The following is a 20,584-nucleotide window of genomic DNA, read 5'->3' as shown; positions in this document are numbered from 1 at the left end:
TGGCTTTTTTTGGCTGCTGTCGCAAACTGCTGGCTCATATTTAATGCTGGGGAATTCTGGGAATTGAAGCCCACCCATCTTTAAATTGCCAAGATTGAGAAGCACTAGATTAGAGAGGCTTCCTAGAGTTTAGGACTACTCACCCTAGATTATTAAATAAAGTAAGATTGGGTGGATTTAGCAGAATACTAAGGATTAGCATGTTCCCACACCACCAGAAGTGGGGTCTCATAATACAGGTAGTCCTCAACTTACAAAAAAAGTTCATTTGATGACCGTTCAAAGTTAAGAAAAAGAAAAACTCACTGCCTACTTTGGAAGAATGGATACTTAAGGTGTCTTAATTTAGCAGAAATGGCGAAAATCTCCGCCTACTTGAAGGACCATTCACAAGAAAGATATATTATGGTTTGGAGCAGATGGACTGATTATATTCAAAAGAAATATGAAACTGAAAAGTACTACCTTGCTTTTGAGTAGATTTTAGATAATTATTAATAGTTTTAATTATATTATTATTATTGTTTTAATTTGTTAATATTTGTTTTGAGAAGAAGTTAAAGTTGTTATGGTTTTGATTGATAGTATAGTTGGTTATGTTAGTTAGATTATGCTTGTTTATTTGTTACCCTGTAATCAGCTCTGGGAAATGGGGAGGGGGGGGAAGGGGAGAGGGGTGGGAGGGTTTATATTGTAATAAAATTTTTTAAAACTTTTAATAATAAAAAAAAGTTACATCTCTGAAAAAAGTGACTTATGACTGGTTTTTCATATTTACGACCATTGCAGCCTCCCGTGGTCACACGATCAAAATTCAAAAAACACTTGTCAACTGACACATATTTATGACTGTTTCACCTGTGATCCCCATTTGTGACTTTCTGACAAGCAGAGTCAATGGGGAGGCCAGATTCACTTAACAACCATGTTACCAACTTAACAACTGCAGTGATTCACTTAACAACTGTGGCAAGAAAGGTCGTAAAATGGGGCAAAACTCACTTAACAGCTGTCTCAGCAACAGAAATTTTGGGGCTCAGTTGTCATAAGCTGAGGACTACTAAGTCAGAAACAAGCAGGACATCGTCCTTGACCATGAACATATTCCTGATGACTCTGGTCACTCTCTGTGGAGCCAGCCTACCCCACAGGGTTGTTGTCACAAGGAAAAAGCGGCAGAAGGAATTGGACGCCGGAAGCCTTGATCTCCTGCTGGAAGAAGAATCGCCCCAGTGAAGAGATGAATTAACCAGCATGACTCAGCCACTGTAAGAGGTGTGGCCTTCGCTTCCCAGAATGCCAGCTGGGGCATTCAGTGCTGGGCTGGGGAATTCTGGGAACTGAAATCCTCACCTCTTAAAATGACTTAAAGTTGAGAAACACTGGAATAAACCGACCCTGCCCCGTCTAGCAGACGCCTTATGGAGACAAATTCCGTGTGTGTCTAATCCAGTGGTTCTCAACCTTTCTAATGCCGCGACCCCATAGTACAGTTCCCCATGTTGTGGTGACCCCCAACCACTTATACATCACCGGGTGCCAGGGGCGTGGCCAAAGAAAAGGGGGGAAAATGGCGGACAGCCTTGTTTGGCGACCCCCGTGAAATGGTCGTTCGACCCCAAATGGGGTCCCGACCCACAGGTTGAGAACCACTGGTCTAATCACACGTGGCCAAATAACAGGGTAACAGTTCATCAGTCTATCAGAATAAAAAAAGAGCCGAGGTGGCGCAGCAGTTAGGGTGCAGTACTGCAGGGCCACTTTAGCTGACTGTGTTCAGCAGGTCAGCGGTTCAAATCTTACCGGCTCAGGGTTGACTCAGCCTTCCATCCTTCTGGGGTAGGTCAAATGAGGACCCAGATTGTTGGGGGCAATGTAAAAATATATATATATATAAGCAATATACATTGCTTACTGGTGTACACCGCTTAGAGAGTGCTTGCACTTAAAGCGGTATGTAAGTCTCATAAATAAATAAATAAATAAATAACAAAATAGCAGACTTGGAAGGGGCCTCAGAGGTCTTCTAGTCCAACCCCCTGTTCAAGCCGTTTCAGACAAATGGCTGTCCAATCAAAATAAAATATTATACAGCACTCAATTAAATAACTTAAATAAATAAAGTAAAATAAAGTATTCAGTTCAGTTCAGTTCAGCCGGGATCGCTTTGGGGTGACCATAGTGCACAAATGAGCCCCCAGACCCTCTTCCTTCAGCATATCTGCCCCCCCCCCCGAGGTAAGTGCAATCCGAGAGAGAATTTGGGCTGGGCCGGGGTGGCCGGGCGGAGGGCTAAGCCGCTCCGTTCTTGGCTGCAAAGGACTGCGAGGCCCACCGACCCCTCGTCGTCCCCCCCCCCCGGCTTCTCCGCCTGCGCTTCCCTCCCGCCGGAGGGGGGGGGGGCGCCGCGTGGCCGCCCAGAGCCCGAGCTGCCGGCCGCGGGCGGGTCTCCCCGGGAGGGAGCCGAGCAGACGGGCGGGGCGCCCTCGGGGGAGGCGGGGCAGGGCCGGGGGGAGGCCCGGGCCGGCCAGGGCCTCGCGGCTGACAGATGGGCGGACACAAAGGCGGGACAGATGGAGGCCCCGCGGCCGGCGGAGGGAGGGAGGGAGGGGGGGGGTGCCGCATAATTAGCCCGGATCCGATTATGAGAGGCTCAATTAGGGCGCCTCGCGGGGGGAGCCGCTCCCGCTCCGGGGCTGCGGCGGGAACAAAGCGCCGAGAGGCCGGGAGCAACCAACCGGGGACCGGGCCAAGCTGGCCCGGGGCGGGGCGGGGCGGGGGACGCCGCCGCCGCCGCCGCGCACGGAGCCCGCAGGCGCAGCAACAAGCCGGGGGCGAGCGGGAGCCGGGCGGCCGTCTGGCGGGGCCGCGCAGGGACCCCCGAGCGAGGGGGGCGAGCTGGCCCAGGGCTGGAGGGCCGGGGGGGGGCCGAGGCGGTGCCCCCTCCCTGGAAGAGGGCCTGCAGTGCCCGCCAGTGGGGCAGAAGCGCAAGAGAAGAGAGAACGGCCCTATTGAAAGGTTGGACTAGATGCCCTCTCGCGCGCCCCTCCTTCTGTCTCCTGGGGGGCACAGCTCCCTCCCCGGACGGAGGGCAGCCGCCCCTTGGAGTCTGCCCGCAGCCGCTCCAGCAGAGCCGCCAAAGCGGGCAGGCGAGGCGGGTCGGCCAAGGTGAGCGACCCACGCTGGCCTTCCCCAGATTCAAGCGCTCCGAGGCTCCACGCTGGAGGCTTTTAAGAACAGGCTGGGCAGCCGCTTGTCCAGAATGGCAGGGGGTGTCCTGCTTGAGCAGGAGGTTGGACTAGATGCCCTCGAGGTCCTTTCCAACTCTGTTCTTCAGTATTCTGTGCTCAAGGTGGCTTCAGATCTCCCCATCACAACGAGGGCTGGAAGCAAAAACTATGAAGAACGTGGAATTGGGTATATGGCCAGTCTAGTGAAAAGGAGGACGGGGCGCAGGATGGTGGCATTCCAGTATTTGAGGGGCTGCCACAGAGAAGAGGAGGGGTCAACCTGTCCTCCAAATCACCAGAGGGCAGGTCAAGGACCCAGATTGTTGGGGGCAATGTAAATATATATATACATTGCTTACTGGTGTACACCGCTTAGAGAGTGCTTGCACTTAAAGCGGTATATAAGTCTCATAAATCAGTGGTTCTCCACCTGTGGGTCGGGACCCCATTTGGGGTCGAACGACCATTTCATGGGGGTCGCCAAACCACGCTGTCCACCATTTTTTTCCCTTTTCCCTAGCTGTCCTACTCCCTCTTATTGGTGGCCACACCCACTTGGGGGTCACCATAACATGGGGAACTGTATTATGGGGTCACGGCATTAGAAAGGTTGAGAACCACTGTCATAAATAAATAAAGAAAGAAAGAAAGAAAGAAAGAAAGAAGCAACGGACAGACCACTGTTAAAGAGAGAAGCAACCTATAACTAACGAGAAACTTCCCGACAGTGAGGACAATCAGTGGAACGGCTTCTCTCCAGAAATCGTGGGGGCTCCGTCCCTGGAGCTTTTAGAGAAGAGACTGGACTGCCATTTGTTCAGGAGGGTTGAGGGTCTCCTGCTTGAGCAGGGGATGGACTAGAAGACCTCCAAGGTCCCTTCCAACTCTGTTATTCTATCAACAACTGACTCATCCAGGCAAACCTGCTTCTCTTCCTCTTGATCCAGCCTGCAACTTGCAACCTCTTATGTCTCAATGGGGTGTTTTGACAGCTTATTCTCCAGCTCCACCTACTCCCCCCTTGAGCCCCCCCTCCCACTCATTAATGAAGATGCTAGATGGCCTTGCCACACTCTGACAGGTCCCACCAAACTCTACTGCCTGACAGTGATGTATGGCTACCTTTGAACCGAGCTTTGGGGCGACCTGTTTTGGGGTCACTTCTCTCGCCATTATTATTTCGTGTTATTATGCCTTGCTTTTCCAAAACCAGCAGCTAGATCCACTTTGCACTTCCATATTTGCAGAGCAATCCAGTTTTTTAAGCCCTCCGGAATCTAGAATTAAAGTGAAGCCAACAGCTCTCTATTGAGTAGAATACAGAATAAAAGAATTGGAAGGGACCACGGAGGTCTTCTAGTCCACCCCCCCCCCCGCTCAGGCAGGAGATTCTAGGACTTTCTGGACAAATGATTTGAGGGTGGTCATCTTCCATATCACTGATAAAAACCAATTATTATGAATATGAACCCAAATAGATGATGATGGTGATGGTGGTGGTGATAGTAATCATCTAATTCTCTCCCAGCTTCTATTCCTGAATTTCAAGTAAGGCTCAGGGTTGGAAGAGGGAGGAGGCACCGCCAGTCCTTGGAGGGTTAATGCCGTCTGCTTTGCCTGACAAGACCAGGCCAGCCGAGGTCCCTGGTGGGACGTACAATATGTCACCTTGTCTCTTGCCAAATGTTGCCTCTCTGGTGCCATCCCTGCCCCCTCCCTCCCTCCCTCCCTCCCTCCCTCCCCGCCTTCCTTTCTCTTTCTCTTCCCTCCGGAGGCAGGGGATTGCTAGCAGGATCAGGCCCGGCTGCTCCGCTCTCCGGTAGGACAGCAGATTTAGCTCAAAGGTCTAAAACACGAGTTGTGCTCTAAAGGCAGATGGCATTGGTGTGAACACAATTGCCACGTGGTCGGCTGCCACACCATTAGGTACACACGGGGCCTCCTCCGAGGGAGAGACACAATGCCCCAAATAGAGAGATTTCCTCCAAATGGAATCGCTCCTGTTCGTGGAAGACCAGCAGGTTGGACTGTACAGCCTCAAATAGGTTTACTCGAAAGCAAGCTGCACTAATGTGTGTGGAAGTGGTACCCCAAGAAGTGTGCAGCAGCGCTTAGCTTTAGAAATTCATCACCCTTATCCAGAAAACAGGATGGTTTTCCTTGTTGGATGTGTGCGATTGAACTAAAACCAAGCTAGCCTGCGGGCATAGGAGAAAACAGATCCAAAACCCACAGCTGGGCAACACTGTTATTAAGACAAAAATGCCACAGGAGGGTGCACGCATTCTATGTTTTCCAGAGCAATTAATAAGGCTGGGAGGTAAACAAATAAACAAAGCAATCGTGGAGAAAGTTCTGCAGTTTTTTTTTTGATATAATTTTTATGAAAGATTTGTTTTTAAAAGAAGGTGAAAAACTAATGCAAAGTGAAAAGCACAGCAGAAGAAAGAAATCAGAGAGGAGGCTAAGAGTGCACGGAAGGAAAAGAAAATTGGAAAAGAGAAAAAAAGTACAAAGAAAAAGCTTCTGATCTCCTTTATAGCAGTTATAAGTACTATTAAAAATTTACCGCTTGCTATATGGTTACAACATAGATCTCAATTTCTGTCTAATCATATTAAATCGTAAGTTCATTTTTTCTGCTTCATGTTAAAAGTCTATGTTTCCAATCAGCAATAAATGTAGATTTTGGCTTCTCTCTGATCTAAGGTCAATTTAGCCATCGTCTTCACCAACCCTCTATTGTGGGTCGTGCAAATTCTTTCCATCATCAGGCATATAATAATCTCACTGCAGTTATTCTATGCAAAATAAAATGTTTTGTGGCTTTCACAAGCAAATAAACATGGCTAAGGCAAGTTTACATACCTAATTCACCTCTGATCCCAATTTGATAACCCTGGAAATACTGGTGAGTTCATGAAATGAGCTAAACCCACAATCCAGGTTAACCGTGCAGTTTCGGCATTCAAAGAACACACAATGCTGCACCAAATCAGCAGCGCTCTGGTTTAAGATTATGGCCTAGTTCACCCACAGGGAATCCAACAGTAGAGTTAGAATAAAATAACAGGATTGGAAGAGGGACCTTGGAGGTCTTCTAGTCTAACCTCCTGCTCAAGCAGTGGATCTTATGCCATTCTGGACAAATGGCTGTCCAGTCTCTTCTTGAAAACTTCCAATGATGGAGCCCCCACAACTTTTGGAGAGAAGCCGGTCCATTGATGAATTGATTTGGAATTATGGAGTTGGAAGGGACCTCGGAGGTCTTCTAGTCCAACCCCCTGCTCAAATAGGAGGCGCTATATCATTCTAGACAAATAGCTATCTCTGAAGTGTAAACCGATGACCCTTCCGCCTTCTAGCTTTCATTGGGTGCTGGGTGAACCGAACCAACAAGTCCCATTTGGTCTCTGAGCAATAGAGAAATTAGTTGCTTACTTGATGTACAAACTCTAGCAAAAATATACAAGTGCAAACTGTAGCAGCTGATTTTTGGGGTTCAGACTGCTCTTTAAAATAGAGAAGGGGCTGGAATTCTTTTTTCACAACGGTGTTGGTGACTTTTTTATACATTAAGATGGATGATGCAACACCAGCCTTCTGCAACCCAGTTAGGCTGCAATTCAGCTTCCAGGTTTACATCCTGGGAATTGAAAATGTCAGTGGATCACCTTGGATCTTCTGGGAATTATGCTTTGATCCTAGTCCTCCGTTTCTTCTGCTGAGCAGCTAACCTGCTTTCTTCTCAGCCAGATTTCTCGTTCTTCTTTCTTCAGTTTCTGTGGTTTGTAATCCTTCTGTTTAAAAAAATGCATTGATATTTATTTTTAAAATCTATTGCTCAGAACTAACACAATAATACACAGACATACAGATGCTTAAACATACATTTTTGCAAAAAAGCAGGAAACTCAGCGGACTAAAAAGTTGACAAAATCTACCCCTGGCTGTCACAAGGGCAGTGAGAAACAGCAGATGAAAGACATTTGAGCAGCTAAAGAAACAATTCAGCATCACAGGAGGTTTAAGATGGGCCGAGAATTCTTGGTTCTTTTTACTGCATTGTGCCTGTTTCGCGGGTGACAAGGCAGGGAAAGAGCGAGACAAGATCCACTTATTTATTCTGTTTGCAAAATATCTAATGAAAGTGCTGGACTAGAAGAAGTAGGAATTGGAATTGAAATTGCTGGGAGATGCTTCAGCTGTGAGGACGGTCCGGTTTTGAGCGCTGGAAGGGAACCGGTTGAAGGCGAAAGTAATGTGTGGAATAGGAAGATAAGGAGGTAGGTAGATAAACAGACAGATAAGATACCCCCCCCCTTTGATGGATGGAAGCAAGGAGGGACAGGCAGAGCAACAGGCAAAGCCAACTCAGCGCAAGTCGACGGAGAAGCGGAACCGTTTTCAGCCTACAGATGGGATCAAGGGCTGGAAGGGAGCCACGTCTGCTCTTTGGGACGTTTGTTGTGGTGTTGTGCTCTTTGCAAGTTGCTCGAGATGAAGAGGAGGAGGGGGAGGACGAGATGATTGTGGGGGAAAGCCCCCCAATTGCTCTCCGCAGTCCAACGCTCTTTCCCCTTCACCCCTTCCTGGGTCGGTCAGCGGGGCAGCCCAGAAGCGATTGCAAGGGACCGCCCTTGAATGCAGCGGGGCTTCAGGTGCCCCCCAACCCCTCCCTTCCAAGGGGCGTCCAAGCACCCTGGGGGGAGCCACGGGGGTCCCCCTCGGAGGGGCGGCGCTGCCTGCCACGGAGCCCCCCGGAGCAGCAGCGGCAGCGGCGGCGGGGTGGGGGTCGGAGGAGCTTCTCTGGGGGCGCGCGCGGCTGGGGGGGGGAAGCTCGCTGGAACCTGCCTTCCCCTCCATCGCCCCCCCCCGAGAGCGGGCCAGGCTAGGCGCGGCGCCCCCCGCATGAAAAATGCATGGGGACCAGCTGTCTCGGCTCCCCGCGGCCCCCCCCTGCCCCTGCCCCGGGCCCCTCCCCCGCCAATGGCATCCCGAGCGAGGGCGGCGAGGGGGGGGGTGGGTGGCCCGGGCGGCCAATGGGAAGCGCCCCCCCCTCGGCCCCGCGCGCGGCCAGGCGGGCTATAAATCGCGCGCGCCTCCAGGTGCGCCCCCGGTGTCCGCGCAGAGCACCTGCCGGAGGGCGCGGCGGCTGGGGCGATGGAGGCCGCCTCCGGACGGCCCCGGGGCCAAGGTGCCAGCCCGCCGCCCAGCGCTGCAGAAGGGGCGAGCCGGGCGTGAGGAGCAGCTGCTTCTGCCCTGCTCCGGATCTACCTCGGAGGAGGAGAGCGGAGCGCGGCGGCGAGCAGGAAGGTAAGGCTGGGATTGCTCTTCTCCCCACTGGCCAGCACCGCGGTACGGCTGGCTTCCTTCCTTCCTTCCTTCCTTCCTTCCTTCCTTCCTTCCTTCCTTCCTTCCTTCCTTCCTTCCTTCCTTCCTCCCTCCCTCCCTTCCTTCCTTCCTTCCTTCCTCCCTCTCTCCCTCCCTCCCTCCCACCCTTCCTCCCTTCCTTCCTTCCTTCCTTCCTTCCTTCCTTCCTTCCTTCCTTTCCTTCCTCCCTCCCACCCTCCCTCCCTCCCTCCCTTCCTTCCTTCCTTCCTTCCTTCCTTCCTTCCTTCCTTCCTTCCTCCCTCCCCCCCTTCCTTCCTCCCTCCCTCCTTCCTTCCTTCCCTTCCTTCCTTCCTTCCTTCCTTCCTTCTTCCTTCCTCCTTCCTTCCCTCCCTCCTCCCTCCCCTTCCTTCCTTCCTCCTCTTCTTCCTCCCTTCCTCCCTTCCTTCCTTCCTTCCTCCCTCTCTCCCTCCCTTCCACCCCTGGAGGATGCCAGGGGCTCCCCGGCAGGGAAACAGAGGCAGGGCGGGCAGCGGAGAGCCGGCGCGCACCGCAACAGGCAGGGCAAGAAGTTTTCTTCTCCGTACTTTTGCGAAGGGAAACCGTCGGAGAAGCCTCGCGCTCTGGTTCCCTAGAACCAAATGGACCAGGAGAAAAAAAAACCTGTCAGGCAGGCAAAAAAGAAAATTAAAAAAAAATCTGCTCCTCTGAACCGAAACGACCCGCTTTTTCTCTTTGAGGCGCCCAGAACGAAGGGGGGTAAACACCCGGCTTGTCCAGCCCTGCTTTGATCTCAGCGAGGTATCGAGCGGAAGGTGGGGGCTCCGTTAGGATGTAGGTGCGCGGCCAGCTCCTCTCCTTTTCCAGGGGAACCCTGCCCTTTCTGCCCCTCTTTCCCTTCCCTTCCCTTCTCCCCTCCCTCCTTCTTTTCCTTCCTCCCTTTTCCTCCTCCTCCTCCCCCCTCCACCCCTCCCCTTTCCTTTCCTTCCTTTCCCTTTCTCTGGGGCTGCTAGCGAAAGTGCTCTGCACCCATTAAGAGAAAGCTGATCCGCCGAGCGCCTGGCCTGCTCGTTTACTCTCGTGTGCAGACGGAGGGACAGAAAAGGTAAGAAGAGGGAAGTTTTTAAGGAGTGGCGGCTATTTGGTTGATTAGAAATGTCCAGGAGAGCAGCTGAATCAGCAAGCAATGCCTCTGCTGGCCCTTCTGGGGGAAGACCGGGCAACGGGGGGGGAAAGAACCGGATGGCCAGTTCCCCTTCCTTCAGCCGGTGCAGGAAGGGAAAACGACCCGGGCTTGGCTCTCTGCTGCCTACCCATTTCGCTCTCATACCGGAGAGGCAGCCCGGACGAGATAAGCAGAGGATTTATCAGCTTTTCCCCAACTGGCCAGACAAGAGTCCCTGCGCCTGGGTGCTGCCAAGGTGCTGCCCCTTTTTTTGTGTGCTGAGCTGGGGGACAGCCAGGCGAGGGTGGACAGCTCAGTAGCCCTAGAGGCGTCTCCTCACCCTTGAGGATCGGTGGCCTCCAACCTCACTTAGTCTGGAGGGAAGGAAGAATACAAAAGTCCACCTTCTCTTGCCTGGTTTCAGGAGAAGCTGGTGCTCTAAATTCTGGGGGGTTTAGTCTGGGCTCTTCCTATCCTGTTCAGCCGTTGGGCAGGGCGTTGGTTCTTGGGCGCTTTGAGTGAGAGGTCTGGGTTTGCCAGCAAGGAGGGCCCTGGATAAATGTATTTAAGGAGTTGGGGGGTGGATTTCTCTGTAGAGGAGATGGGTGATGGCCCCTTTGGGTGCCCAATGCAGATCATGTTAGAGTGCCAAGTTGGTATAACCATTCTCCAGAATCTTCCGAGAAACGAAAAGCAGTCAAAGCAGAGCAAATTGTAGTTAGATTTTTAGTTTGGATTCAAAACTCGGAAATTGGATTGGGGGATTAATCTGAAATTCAGTATCTAAGCATTTATTTCCTCCCCTCCCCTCCCCTCCCTCTCCTTTCCTCTCCTTTCCTTTCCTCTCCTTTCCTTTCCTCTCCTTTCCTCTCCTTTCCTTTCCTCTCCTTTCCTTTCCTCTCCTTTCCTTTCCTTTCCTTTCCTTTCCTTTCCTGTCCTTTCCTTTCCTTTCCTGTCCTGTCCTGTCCTTTCCTTTCTTTTTATGGGTGAACTTTCACACAAGTAAAGACCATTTTCAGACCTTTGTGTATGATAAACTAAGTCTTGGGGACTTGTGGATACTCCCTTTGGAGAAATTTGTACATTATAAACTGGCATTTTAGCTCTTCTTTTGTGCCTTATGGAGCTTAATTCTGTCCATGAATGCTGGCCATTCTGTAATGCCCCAAAGGGACTATCTTCAAATCTACGCCACCATAAATGCAAACTTCCCTGCACCCACATTTGAGATCAGAGGATGAGCGGTTCTCCCAGCTCTTCACAGAAGTCAAGCACAACTCTACTTGCCATTATTCTAATTCACGTTGTGGAGCCCTAAACAACCCCCATCCCTGTTTTGCAGTCTCTGTTCTGGCTCCCGTTTGATCTGTGGCTTGTGTATTTCCTGCGCTGCCTTGAAAGCCAAGACATGCATTGAACTGAGCTGTTCCAAACAAGTTTACAAGTTTAAGGTGGGAAAGGACTTTGGAGATCATCTAATCCACCCATGGCTCTTGTCTTGTCCTTGGGGTGCTGTGGAGAATAAATCCTCTGCCACCCCCCCCCACCCCCCACCCCATTCCCTAGGCCAGCCCTTCAAAGACTGAAAGCTGCTCTTAGACTTTTCTTCTCAAGGTGGATCATTTTTTTTATTATGGTCAAAGATCAGCATATTCTTTAGGTTGAATATACTAAGTTCTCTTAACTGCTCTCTCTAGGATTTAGCTTCCAAATGGTTTAGTATCGTTGCTGTTTTTTTTTTCTGCACTCTACCTAGTTCCTCAGTGTCCTTTTTGTATTGTGGCAACCACGCCTGGACTGTAATTGAGGTGCCTGTGTCCATACAGGTGGGTCCATACCCTCCGTGATTCAATCCAAATCCCAATTTTGGCAGCTGTCAAATGTTCCTGGTGGATGGTCTACCCTGATCCTCCTTAAAAGTATTACTGCTAAGCTGGTTATTGCCCAAGTTGTACCCGGAGTTTGTTTTTTCCTGCCTAAATTTAGTCAAACTTTACATTTCTTGAAAGCATTTTGTTGGATAGGATCCAAAATTCTGCTTGTCTGTGATTGTGCATGGGATGGAAAATGAGAGAGAGAGAGAGAGAGAAAGAGAGAGGGGGAAAGGAGAAAGAAGAAAGAAACAGAAAGAAAAGAGAAAAAGAAAGAGCGAGGGACAGAGGGAAAGAAAGAGAGAAAAGGAGAGAGAGAGAGAGAGAAAGAGAGGAGAGAGAAGAGAGAAAGAAAGAGGGAAAAGAGAAAGAGAGAGAGAGGCAGAAAGAAACAAAGAGAAAAAAAGAGAAAGAGAGAGGGAGAGAAAAGAAAGAAACAGTGAAAAGAGGGAGAAAGGGAGAGAGAGAAAAGAGAAAGAGAAAGAGGGAGGGAAGGAGAAAAAAGAGAGAAAGAGTCAATTCCTGGAGCAAAAAGATGGGAGATGAACTGTGGACAAGAATAGAATAGAATAGAATAGAATAGAATAGAATAGAATAGAATAGAATAGAATCTTTATTGTCACTTTAAATGTACACTAATCAGCATACATTAAGATGCAATTGCTTTGCATTCAGCTCTAAAAAAAACCAACCATTATGCATACACACACACACACAAACACACATGACACAGAGCAAGGCCCATCTAACCACCTGGACTTTTGAACAAGGTCCTTCCCAAGCTCACACCTGGAGAGGGGGATTTGTCACGGTGGAGAAAACCAGCAGAGTGTCTCCCAGACCAGGGGACCCCTGACCACCATTGCCAGCCCCGTCCTGAGCCGGCCTTCTCCCTTCTCCACCCGGTGCACAAACATGCCCTTCTCTTGTCAACATCTCCGCCCACTAGGCAGGGTTCGGTTTCAAGCAACAGATGGGCGCTAACGAGCTATTAAGAGCTCAGCCGCTGGACAGCTCCACCCAGGAACCGAAGTAGCTGTCAGAAACGGTCCTTACTTCCTGCAGGCAGCCCTCAACTTACCAGTTCGTTTAGTGACCATTTGAAGTTACAATGGCACTGAAAAAAAAGTGAATTATGACCCTTTTTCACACTTAAGACCACTGCAGCAGCCCCCCCGGTCACGTGATCAAAATTCGCTCGGCAGCTGGCGCGTGCTTACGACGGTTGCCGTGTCCCGGGGTCTTTTTGCAGTGTCCCTTTTGCAACCCTCCAACAAGCAAAGTCAAAGGGGAAGCCCGATTCACTTAACAACCACCTCACTAACTTAACTGCAGCGATCCACTTAACAACTGTGGCGAGAAAGGTCGTAAGATGGAGGGGGAAAAAAATCATCAAACAACCGTCTGGCTCAGTCACAGAAACTCAGGGCTCCTCTGTGATAGTAAGTTGAGGGCTACCTGAACTTTCTTACAATGAGCAGGGATGTCCACCTTGGTCCCCTCCGTTGGCAGTTTATGGGTTGCAGCTTCTCCCCATTCTCTCTAGGGGGGCTGATTACCCTCCGTCCGTTATCTCATGTTATCATTAAAATCTGGAGACTCTCATGAACCAGGCAGGGCAGGAATGTGCGTTTTGTTTCCATCAAGGGCTTCTAGGTAGGTCCATGTCCAATCAGATCTTCCCCATCCTTGATATTAAGGACAGATTGTGACAGTGTTGGGATTGGGCAAAATGATAGAGCAGTGTTCCTCAACCGTGACAACGTCAAGCTGTATGGACTTCAGCTTCCAGAATTCTGGGAGTTGGAAGTCCATACTATTTAAAGTTGCCAAGGCTGAGGACCACTGTGTTAGAGACAGAGATGTGGAAGAATAAGTCACCATCATTTGTTCTTGTGTGTCTTCTGAAGAACATTTCAAAGCATCTCAGCAGGTTTGGAATTTGGGACACTCACCTAGCTGGTTTCCATCTCAGGGCTGGTGTTATTTCCTCCTTAAGAGGTGGATCGCAGGACCCAGCTGTTGATGTATTTGAGATTGCTATTATTTACATATGAATAAGTCCTGTTCATCTCAAGGGGACTTGTGTGAGCCAACTGGGACCCTGTGACATTGTTTTCAATAGGTATATGTTTCAATAAGTATATGTATATTATTGCTGCCATGTTGTTTCTCTCATTTTTTCAGACAGCCAAAGCACCCAGATCCATCCAGAATTTCTGCACCATCCAAATATTTCTGGTTGCCTTCCATAATTTCATGAGAACGAATTGTGTAGAAATTTGAGGTGGATCCCGAAGCCCGTCCTGCAGGGATTATCCAAAGTCCTCCCCTTCCCTTCTCTTCTCTCCTCACCCCACAAACAGGCTGCCCCGTGGTCTTCTCAGCCACTATGCTCAATTCAGACCAGACCGAGATTGACCTCCAGCCCACCCATTCGGAAACAGAGTCGGTCTTCAGTGACTGTGGGGGAGGCCGGGGTGGACCTGTAGAAGATGCTGGTTCTCTCAGTCTATGTGGCCAGTCCCGGGGGGCCGAGTCCAGCGATCACATGAAGAAGGACCTTCAGCATCTCAGCCGTGAGGAACGACGGCGTCGACGGCGAGCCACGGCTAAATATCGGACGGCCCACGCCACGCGGGAGAGGATCCGCGTTGAGGCCTTCAACATGGCCTTTGCTGAGCTCCGCAAGCTTTTGCCCACCCTCCCTCCAGATAAGAAGCTGTCCAAAATTGAGATTTTGCGACTGGCCATCTGCTACATCTCGTATCTGAACCACGTCCTGGATGTCTGAGTCTCAGGCGCCGTGGGGGCTACGCCTGCCAGTATGACCCACGTTTTCAAGAATAAATCATGAATGTTCTCTCTGGCTTTTTGGTCTACACACAAACATCTAGGAGAATCTGGTGCTGGCTCTCTCTTCGGTCATTTCTGCCTTCCTGCTCTTACTAAATGGAGATTCTCATACGTGCTGGAGTGATCCTAACTCAACCATAGACCTTCTCCACCTTCCCTCTAATTGAGAAGAAGCTGCCCAGAATTCTCCAGTTCCATCATGAGCTTGAAGGAGACAAGGACTTTGGTTACCCTTCGTCTCAGAAATCTGTACTCAAGAACCTCACATTGTCAAGGTGCTTGGTTGGGAAGCATCTCCCGATGGGTCCTACACGTTTGGAATTCTGATTGCTTTCCATCTCCAGTGTGTTGAAACGCAGTTTAAATGACCTTCTCTCATTGTGTGCATCCCTTTAATACTTGAACATAATAATGTGGAAATTAGCAAGGGGGAAAAAAAGTCCGGAATTCTAAAGAGAAGCTTCCTTCATCTCCAAGATCAACATTTCCCAACCTTGCTCACTTGAAGATGGGTCGACTTCAATTCCTTGAATTCCCAGAATTCTGGGAATTGAAAATTCCCCCATCTTCAAGTAAGCAGGGTTGGGAAACACTGTCCCTAGACCAGTGGTTCTCAACCTTTTCAATGCCGCGACCCCCAACCGGTCATAAGTCGGGGACTTCTCAACCGGTCGTAAGTCGAGGTCTACTCAACGGGTGCAGCACCGTTTGCAGAATGGGACTTTTGGCGGGCTCAGCCGGGCAGAGACAGCCTGGACAATTCCTATTGGCTTTTGAAAGCCAATAGAATTAGACTCTATTCAAGAGAGTCTATTCTATTGGCTTTCAAAAGCCAATAGAATAAAAGGGAGTAGCACAGCTAAGGAAAAGGGGGGAAAAAATGGCGGACTGCGTTGTTTGGCGACCCCTGTGAAATGGTTGTTCGACCCCAAATGGGGTCCCGACCCACAGGTGGAGAACCACTGACCTAGACGGTGGATTTAGTTATAGAAGCACTGGATTGTTGAAAATAGCTGGCTTGGGAGTCAAAGCAACCTATGTGGCTTTATTCTTGCAGATCTTCTCATCATAGCACAAATCTCTATGTGCAATACGTTGGTTTTTAAGTTGCCACAAGGGGCTTTGGTCTTTTCAACCACGCAACACAAACACACACACACATACTTAGTGCTGCTAGATATTAGTCCTGCCTCAGCCTGAGATGACCCCTTTGTTCGTCTAGTTCAGGTGGGCTGTTGTAGGGGCCTTGGAGGATAGGGGAGGCTTTCCCAGCCCTGAGAGGTGGAGGGTCTCCTGCACACAAGTCCAGGTAGTCCTCAATTTACAACCGTTCACCTAGCAACTGTTTGAACTTACTGAAATAAGCGATTTATGACTGGTCCTCGCACTTATGACCATTAGAGGATTCCCCACAGTCATGTGATCAAGCTTTGGGTGCTTGGCAGTAGGCGTGACCTGCTCACCAGGCTTCGAATGAAGGAAGTCAGCAGGGGAAGCCAGATTGACTTAATGACCTCGTAATTCACTTAACAACTGCAGTGATTTGCTAGACGGCCTTTGCAAAGAAGAAATCGGGGGCAACTCACTTGTCTCCCTGTCTTGCTTAATAGCGGAAAATTTGGCTGCAATTGTGGCTGTAAGTCGAGGTCTAAGAGTGGCTGGTCGGAGAGCTCTGCTTGAAGTTGCAGGTTTCTCCACGAGACGGTAGGCAGCTTGGGAATCAGAAAGGAATGAAGCTTGGACGAGGACTAAATCTGATTTGGTTTCATGTAAACTTAATTTCTGTTCCAGCAACTAATTGCAGGCAATGCGCTTCCTCTGTCTCTCTCTGTTGGTTGCATTAATTGTGGTAGTTCAGGAGCACCAAGGGGGCTGGGGGCACCCCAACCCCCGCACCGAGGATCAATCTCAAAAGCCTGCCCGAGAGACTGCACCCCGATCCTGCAGCCCCCCAAAACAGCCTGGTCTTCATCCCACCGCTGAAGTCGTGGCGGTCCCACTGTGGAGCTGAATTCGTGGGCGTTCCTAGCGGCGCAACGGAGCCCACCTGGTTGACATCAAGACCCACCGTTGGGGCCACCCTCTATTTATGTATTTATTTGATGTATTTATTTTTTTGAGATGTTATTTATTTACAGTGTCGATGCACTTTTGTTTGGGGGAGAAGATTTTAGGGGGTGGGAAAAAGAAACGAAAACATATCCAGAACGTCCTTCTGTACGTGTGCATTTCCGTGTACATTTCTTGTTCAGTTAGCGCAGAGCAGATTTGATCGCTATTTATTATTTATTTTGTAAGCCGACGGGCAAAATATTAAACTCTTCCATGCAGATCAGCCTAATTTGATCGCCAAAGGGCCGGGCAGCGAGAGACTCCCATTTTCCCTCCCCTCCTTAAAAGTCCCTCCACCCACTTTATTTGTGGCGCCGGGTGGCAGCTGGTAATTTCGTGAGCAGTAATTGATAGTCACACGCCCGTTACGAGCAGCCTAATCAAATCTTGCACTCCAAAGCGTGAAGAAATCACAAGAGTGGAAAAATAGGACTGGAGGGGGCTCCTGCCCCCCCCCCCAGCCTCCATCAAGCCAGTGGTGAGCTGCTTCTTTCTCCAGGTGTATCCTGAAGTTACCAGGTCAGTTCCATCCTTAAACAGGATGAGATGCAATTGCACATGTGAACTTTAACCAAGGTACCACCAAAGGCCATCATTGCACTATTATCCAGAACCAGCTTTGCTGGCTGACGAGTTCTGGGAATTGAAGTCCACGCATCTTAAAGCTGCCAAGGTTGAAAGACATGAGCTCTGGATAATAACGGTGCAATGATGGCCTTTGGTGGTACCTTGGTTACCTTGAAAAATCTTCCTTCTGGCAACAGTATTTAACTTCCCTTGCTTTGAATCTGGCTCTTGTTTTCCAGGTGCCATAGGGTGACAATGTCCATAATGCACAGCCAGTCCAAAATTGGGAGGGTACCAGTTGGGAAAAAGCCACGTTGAGGCTGTGGTGGTTGCCCAAGGCATGAGGTTGACCCTGCTTTAGACAATATGCAAAGCCTTGATTCATCCGTCATTGAAGCAGATTTATGGAATAAACTTCAAGAGCTGAAGCCATGATATGCCCTACAGACCATGATTGCTGGTTCGTGGAACCTGTTGAGTTCCAGATCACCAAATATTGTGAGGACGCAGCATAGTGTTGTAAGAGATTGTGTGATAGCTACAGGTTTGTCTGATAGAAGTGCACCATCAGAGCCTTGGAGAACATGGCTTTATAGAATGGATCAGAGTTTGGATCTCAAGAATCTTTCCAAGCAAACTTACCCCCTTTTCTCACAGCTCTTGAGTGCACAGTCAGAATTCTCTTCTATTTGTTGTTGCCATTCACACATAAAGCTCTTTTCTTTCCAGGTCGTTGGACACATATTTCTACGGGTCCCCCGGTGCTCTCTGAGCTTGGTGGTCGTCTTGTAGACATTTTATTACTAAACTAGGTAATATCAGTGCTACTGATGATGTTACCTAATTTGGTAATGAAACATCTGCAAGACAACAACCAAGCTCAGAGAGCACCAAGACCCTACAGTCCTCTTCTTCCTCTTCTCTGCAAACCCCACTTCCTTCTAGCACTGATGATGTTACATAGTTGGGTAATGCAATCCTTGCAAGAAAGCAATCAAGCTCAGAGAGCACCAGGACCCTACAGTCCTCCTCCTCGTCCTCCTCCTCTTTCTCCTCCTCCCTGCGAACCCCATTCCCTTCTAGCACTGACCTAGTTGGGTCATGAAAGGTCTGCAAGAAAACCACCAATCTCAGAAGCATCAAGGACCACACAGTGCTCCTCTTCCATTCCACAAACCCCATTCCCTTCAGGCACTGATGGTGTTACCTAGTGAATAGAATAGAATAGAATAGAATAGAATAGAATAGAACAGGGGTAGGCAACCTTGGCTCTTTTATGAGTCGTGGACTTCAACTCCCAGAATTCCTGAGCCAGCATGGCTCAGCTTGTAAACCTCTCCCTTTCCCCTCAGCATGGCTGGCTCAGGAATTCTGGGAGTTGAAGTCCACGAGTCATAAAAGAGCCAAGGTTGCCTACCTTTGGAATAGAATATAGAATAGAATATAGAATAGAATAGAATAGAAGAGAATAGAATATAGAATAGAATATAGAATAGAATAATATAGAATAGTATAGAATAGAATATAGAATAGAATAGAATAGAATAGAATAGAGAATAGAATATAGAATAGAATAGAATAGAATAGAATAGAAACTTTATTGTCACTTTAAATGTACACTAATCAGCATACATTAAAATAAAATTTCGTTGCATTCAGCTCTCAAAGAAATACCATTATGCATATACCCAAATACACACACCCATATGACACAGAGAAACATCACAGTCTAGTTTGAATACATGGCAAAAAAAGAGAATCCTGCGAATTTACAAGACGGATGGCATAAGGAACAAAGCTGTGGCAGAATCTAGTAGTTCGGCTATAAATACTTCGAAACCTCCTCCCAGAGGGGAGCAACAAGAACAGATTGTGAACAGATTGTGGGTGTGTGGGGTTACTAACAATACTCCAAGCTCTAAGCACATCTAAGTGCTTGTAATCAGCATCCTGAATCATGGGAAGCGAGCTTCCTATAATCTTTTCAGCTGTCCTTACCGCTCTCTGTATGGACCTTCTATCTGAGGCTCTGCTATCACCAAACCATCATGCTCTCCATCATGCCTTGTAAAAAGTGGCTAGGACAGAAGGAGAGAGACGTGCTCTCCTCATCCAACGCAGGAAATGCAGATGCTGGTTTGCACGTTTCACTAAAGATAATGTATGAAGAGTCCAAGTCAGTTTGTTAGTTATCTGCACCACCCAGGTATTTAATACTATTGACCACCTCCACAGCTGCAGCCTTGATACAAAGTAGAGTATGACTATGCCGGCTCTTTCTAAAATCAACAATGATCTCCTTTGTTTTATTAAACAAAATTGGGCAATGAAACGTCTTCAAGAAAACAACCAAGCTCAGAGAGCACCAAGGAGCCCACAGGCAGAATCTTGCCAGACTAAACCTTTACTTTTCTCACCCTTACAGACTTGCACCTGGGAGGTTCTAGGTAGTGTCTGTCCCAACTTTCTTCCTTTGTCTTTGATTCAGCTCTAGACTATGCTGCCTCTTGTCTCAGCCTCCCCCCAGTGTGCTCCCTAGTCCATCATAAACACACACACACACACCCCTCTGTGGGCACTATCTCTCACAGTTTCGTTCCACCAGAGGCCATAAGAATTGGGCTTCAGCCCAAGACCCACCCAGGACATTGCTTTTTTCCTGCCCCAAAACCCCACCGCTAAAGGCAGGAGGGGGCTGGCAGGGTTGTGGGTCAGCTACCACTCCTTGGCCTAGCTGGGAAACTCTTGTGAGGAACTGCTGTCTTTCCAGCGTCGTCTTTTCCTTTTGTAGCTAAACCTGTTCGATCCATTTATGACTTCGTTTCCACTACGAAACAATTATCAATGCAGGCAGTCCTCGACTTACAACAGTTCATTTAGTGACAGTTCAGAGTTACAACGGCACTGAAAAAAACTGACTTATTACCAGTTTTCACACTTACGACTATTGCAGGATCCCTCATGGTCACATGATCAAAATTCAGACGCTCGGCAACTGACTCATATTTATGATGGTCGCAGGGCCCGGGGTCATGTGGTCCCCTTTTGTGACCTGACCAGCAAAGTCAAGGGGGAAGCCAGATTTACTTAACGACCATGTTAACTTAACAATTGCAGTGATTCACTTAACAACTGGGGCAAGAAAGGCCGCTTAATAACTGTCTCACTTAGCATCAGGAATTTTGGGCTCAGTTGTGTCATAAATCGAGGACTGCCCGTAGTGCATTCAAAAGCACTTGAGAATAATTGCTACATTCTTTAAAAGTGAGAGGAGGGCCCATCATTCAAAGCTATGTTTTTCAATTTGTCCACTTGAAGATGAGTGGAGTGTCAAGCGCCAGGGAAGTCAGGAGATCTGGGCAGTTCAAATGAACATAAAAGTTGACCGCAAGCTCACGCTCTCTACAAGAATCTGCCCAACTAACGGTCAACGCAAAATGGCGGCAGATAAG

At 48.9% G+C, this 20,584-nt stretch overlaps 1 protein-coding gene across 4 annotated transcripts; it reads left to right on the top strand.

The window, feature by feature from the left end:
- Positions 1-6,973: 6,973 nt before the first annotated feature.
- On the top strand, positions 6,974-15,142 carry NHLH1 (nescient helix-loop-helix 1). Of its 4 annotated transcripts, XM_039359969.1 has the most exons (3): positions 8,280-8,546; positions 11,069-11,177; positions 13,785-15,142. In XM_039359969.1, exon 3 carries the CDS (start codon positions 13,990-13,992, stop codon positions 14,389-14,391), a length of 402 nt encoding a protein of 133 aa, XP_039215903.1. In that variant the 5' UTR covers positions 8,280-8,546; positions 11,069-11,177; positions 13,785-13,989; the 3' UTR covers positions 14,392-15,142. The 4 variants fall into 4 exon arrangements, with proteins under 4 accessions (XP_039215902.1, XP_039215903.1, XP_039215901.1 ...); XM_039359968.1 differs by lacking the exons at positions 8,280-8,546; positions 11,069-11,177 and adding an exon at positions 6,974-7,516; XM_039359967.1 differs by lacking the exon at positions 11,069-11,177.
- Positions 15,143-20,584: the final 5,442 nt, after the last annotated feature.

The sequence above is a fragment of the Crotalus tigris genome, unplaced genomic scaffold (assembly GCF_016545835.1).
Source record: "Crotalus tigris isolate CLP2741 ecotype Arizona unplaced genomic scaffold, ASM1654583v1 scf7180000019143.106728444:792265, whole genome shotgun sequence".
NCBI lineage: Eukaryota > Metazoa > Chordata > Lepidosauria > Squamata > Viperidae > Crotalus > Crotalus tigris.
Note: the sequence above shows the minus strand (reverse complement) of the source record. Positions and strands in the feature narration are given on the sequence as shown.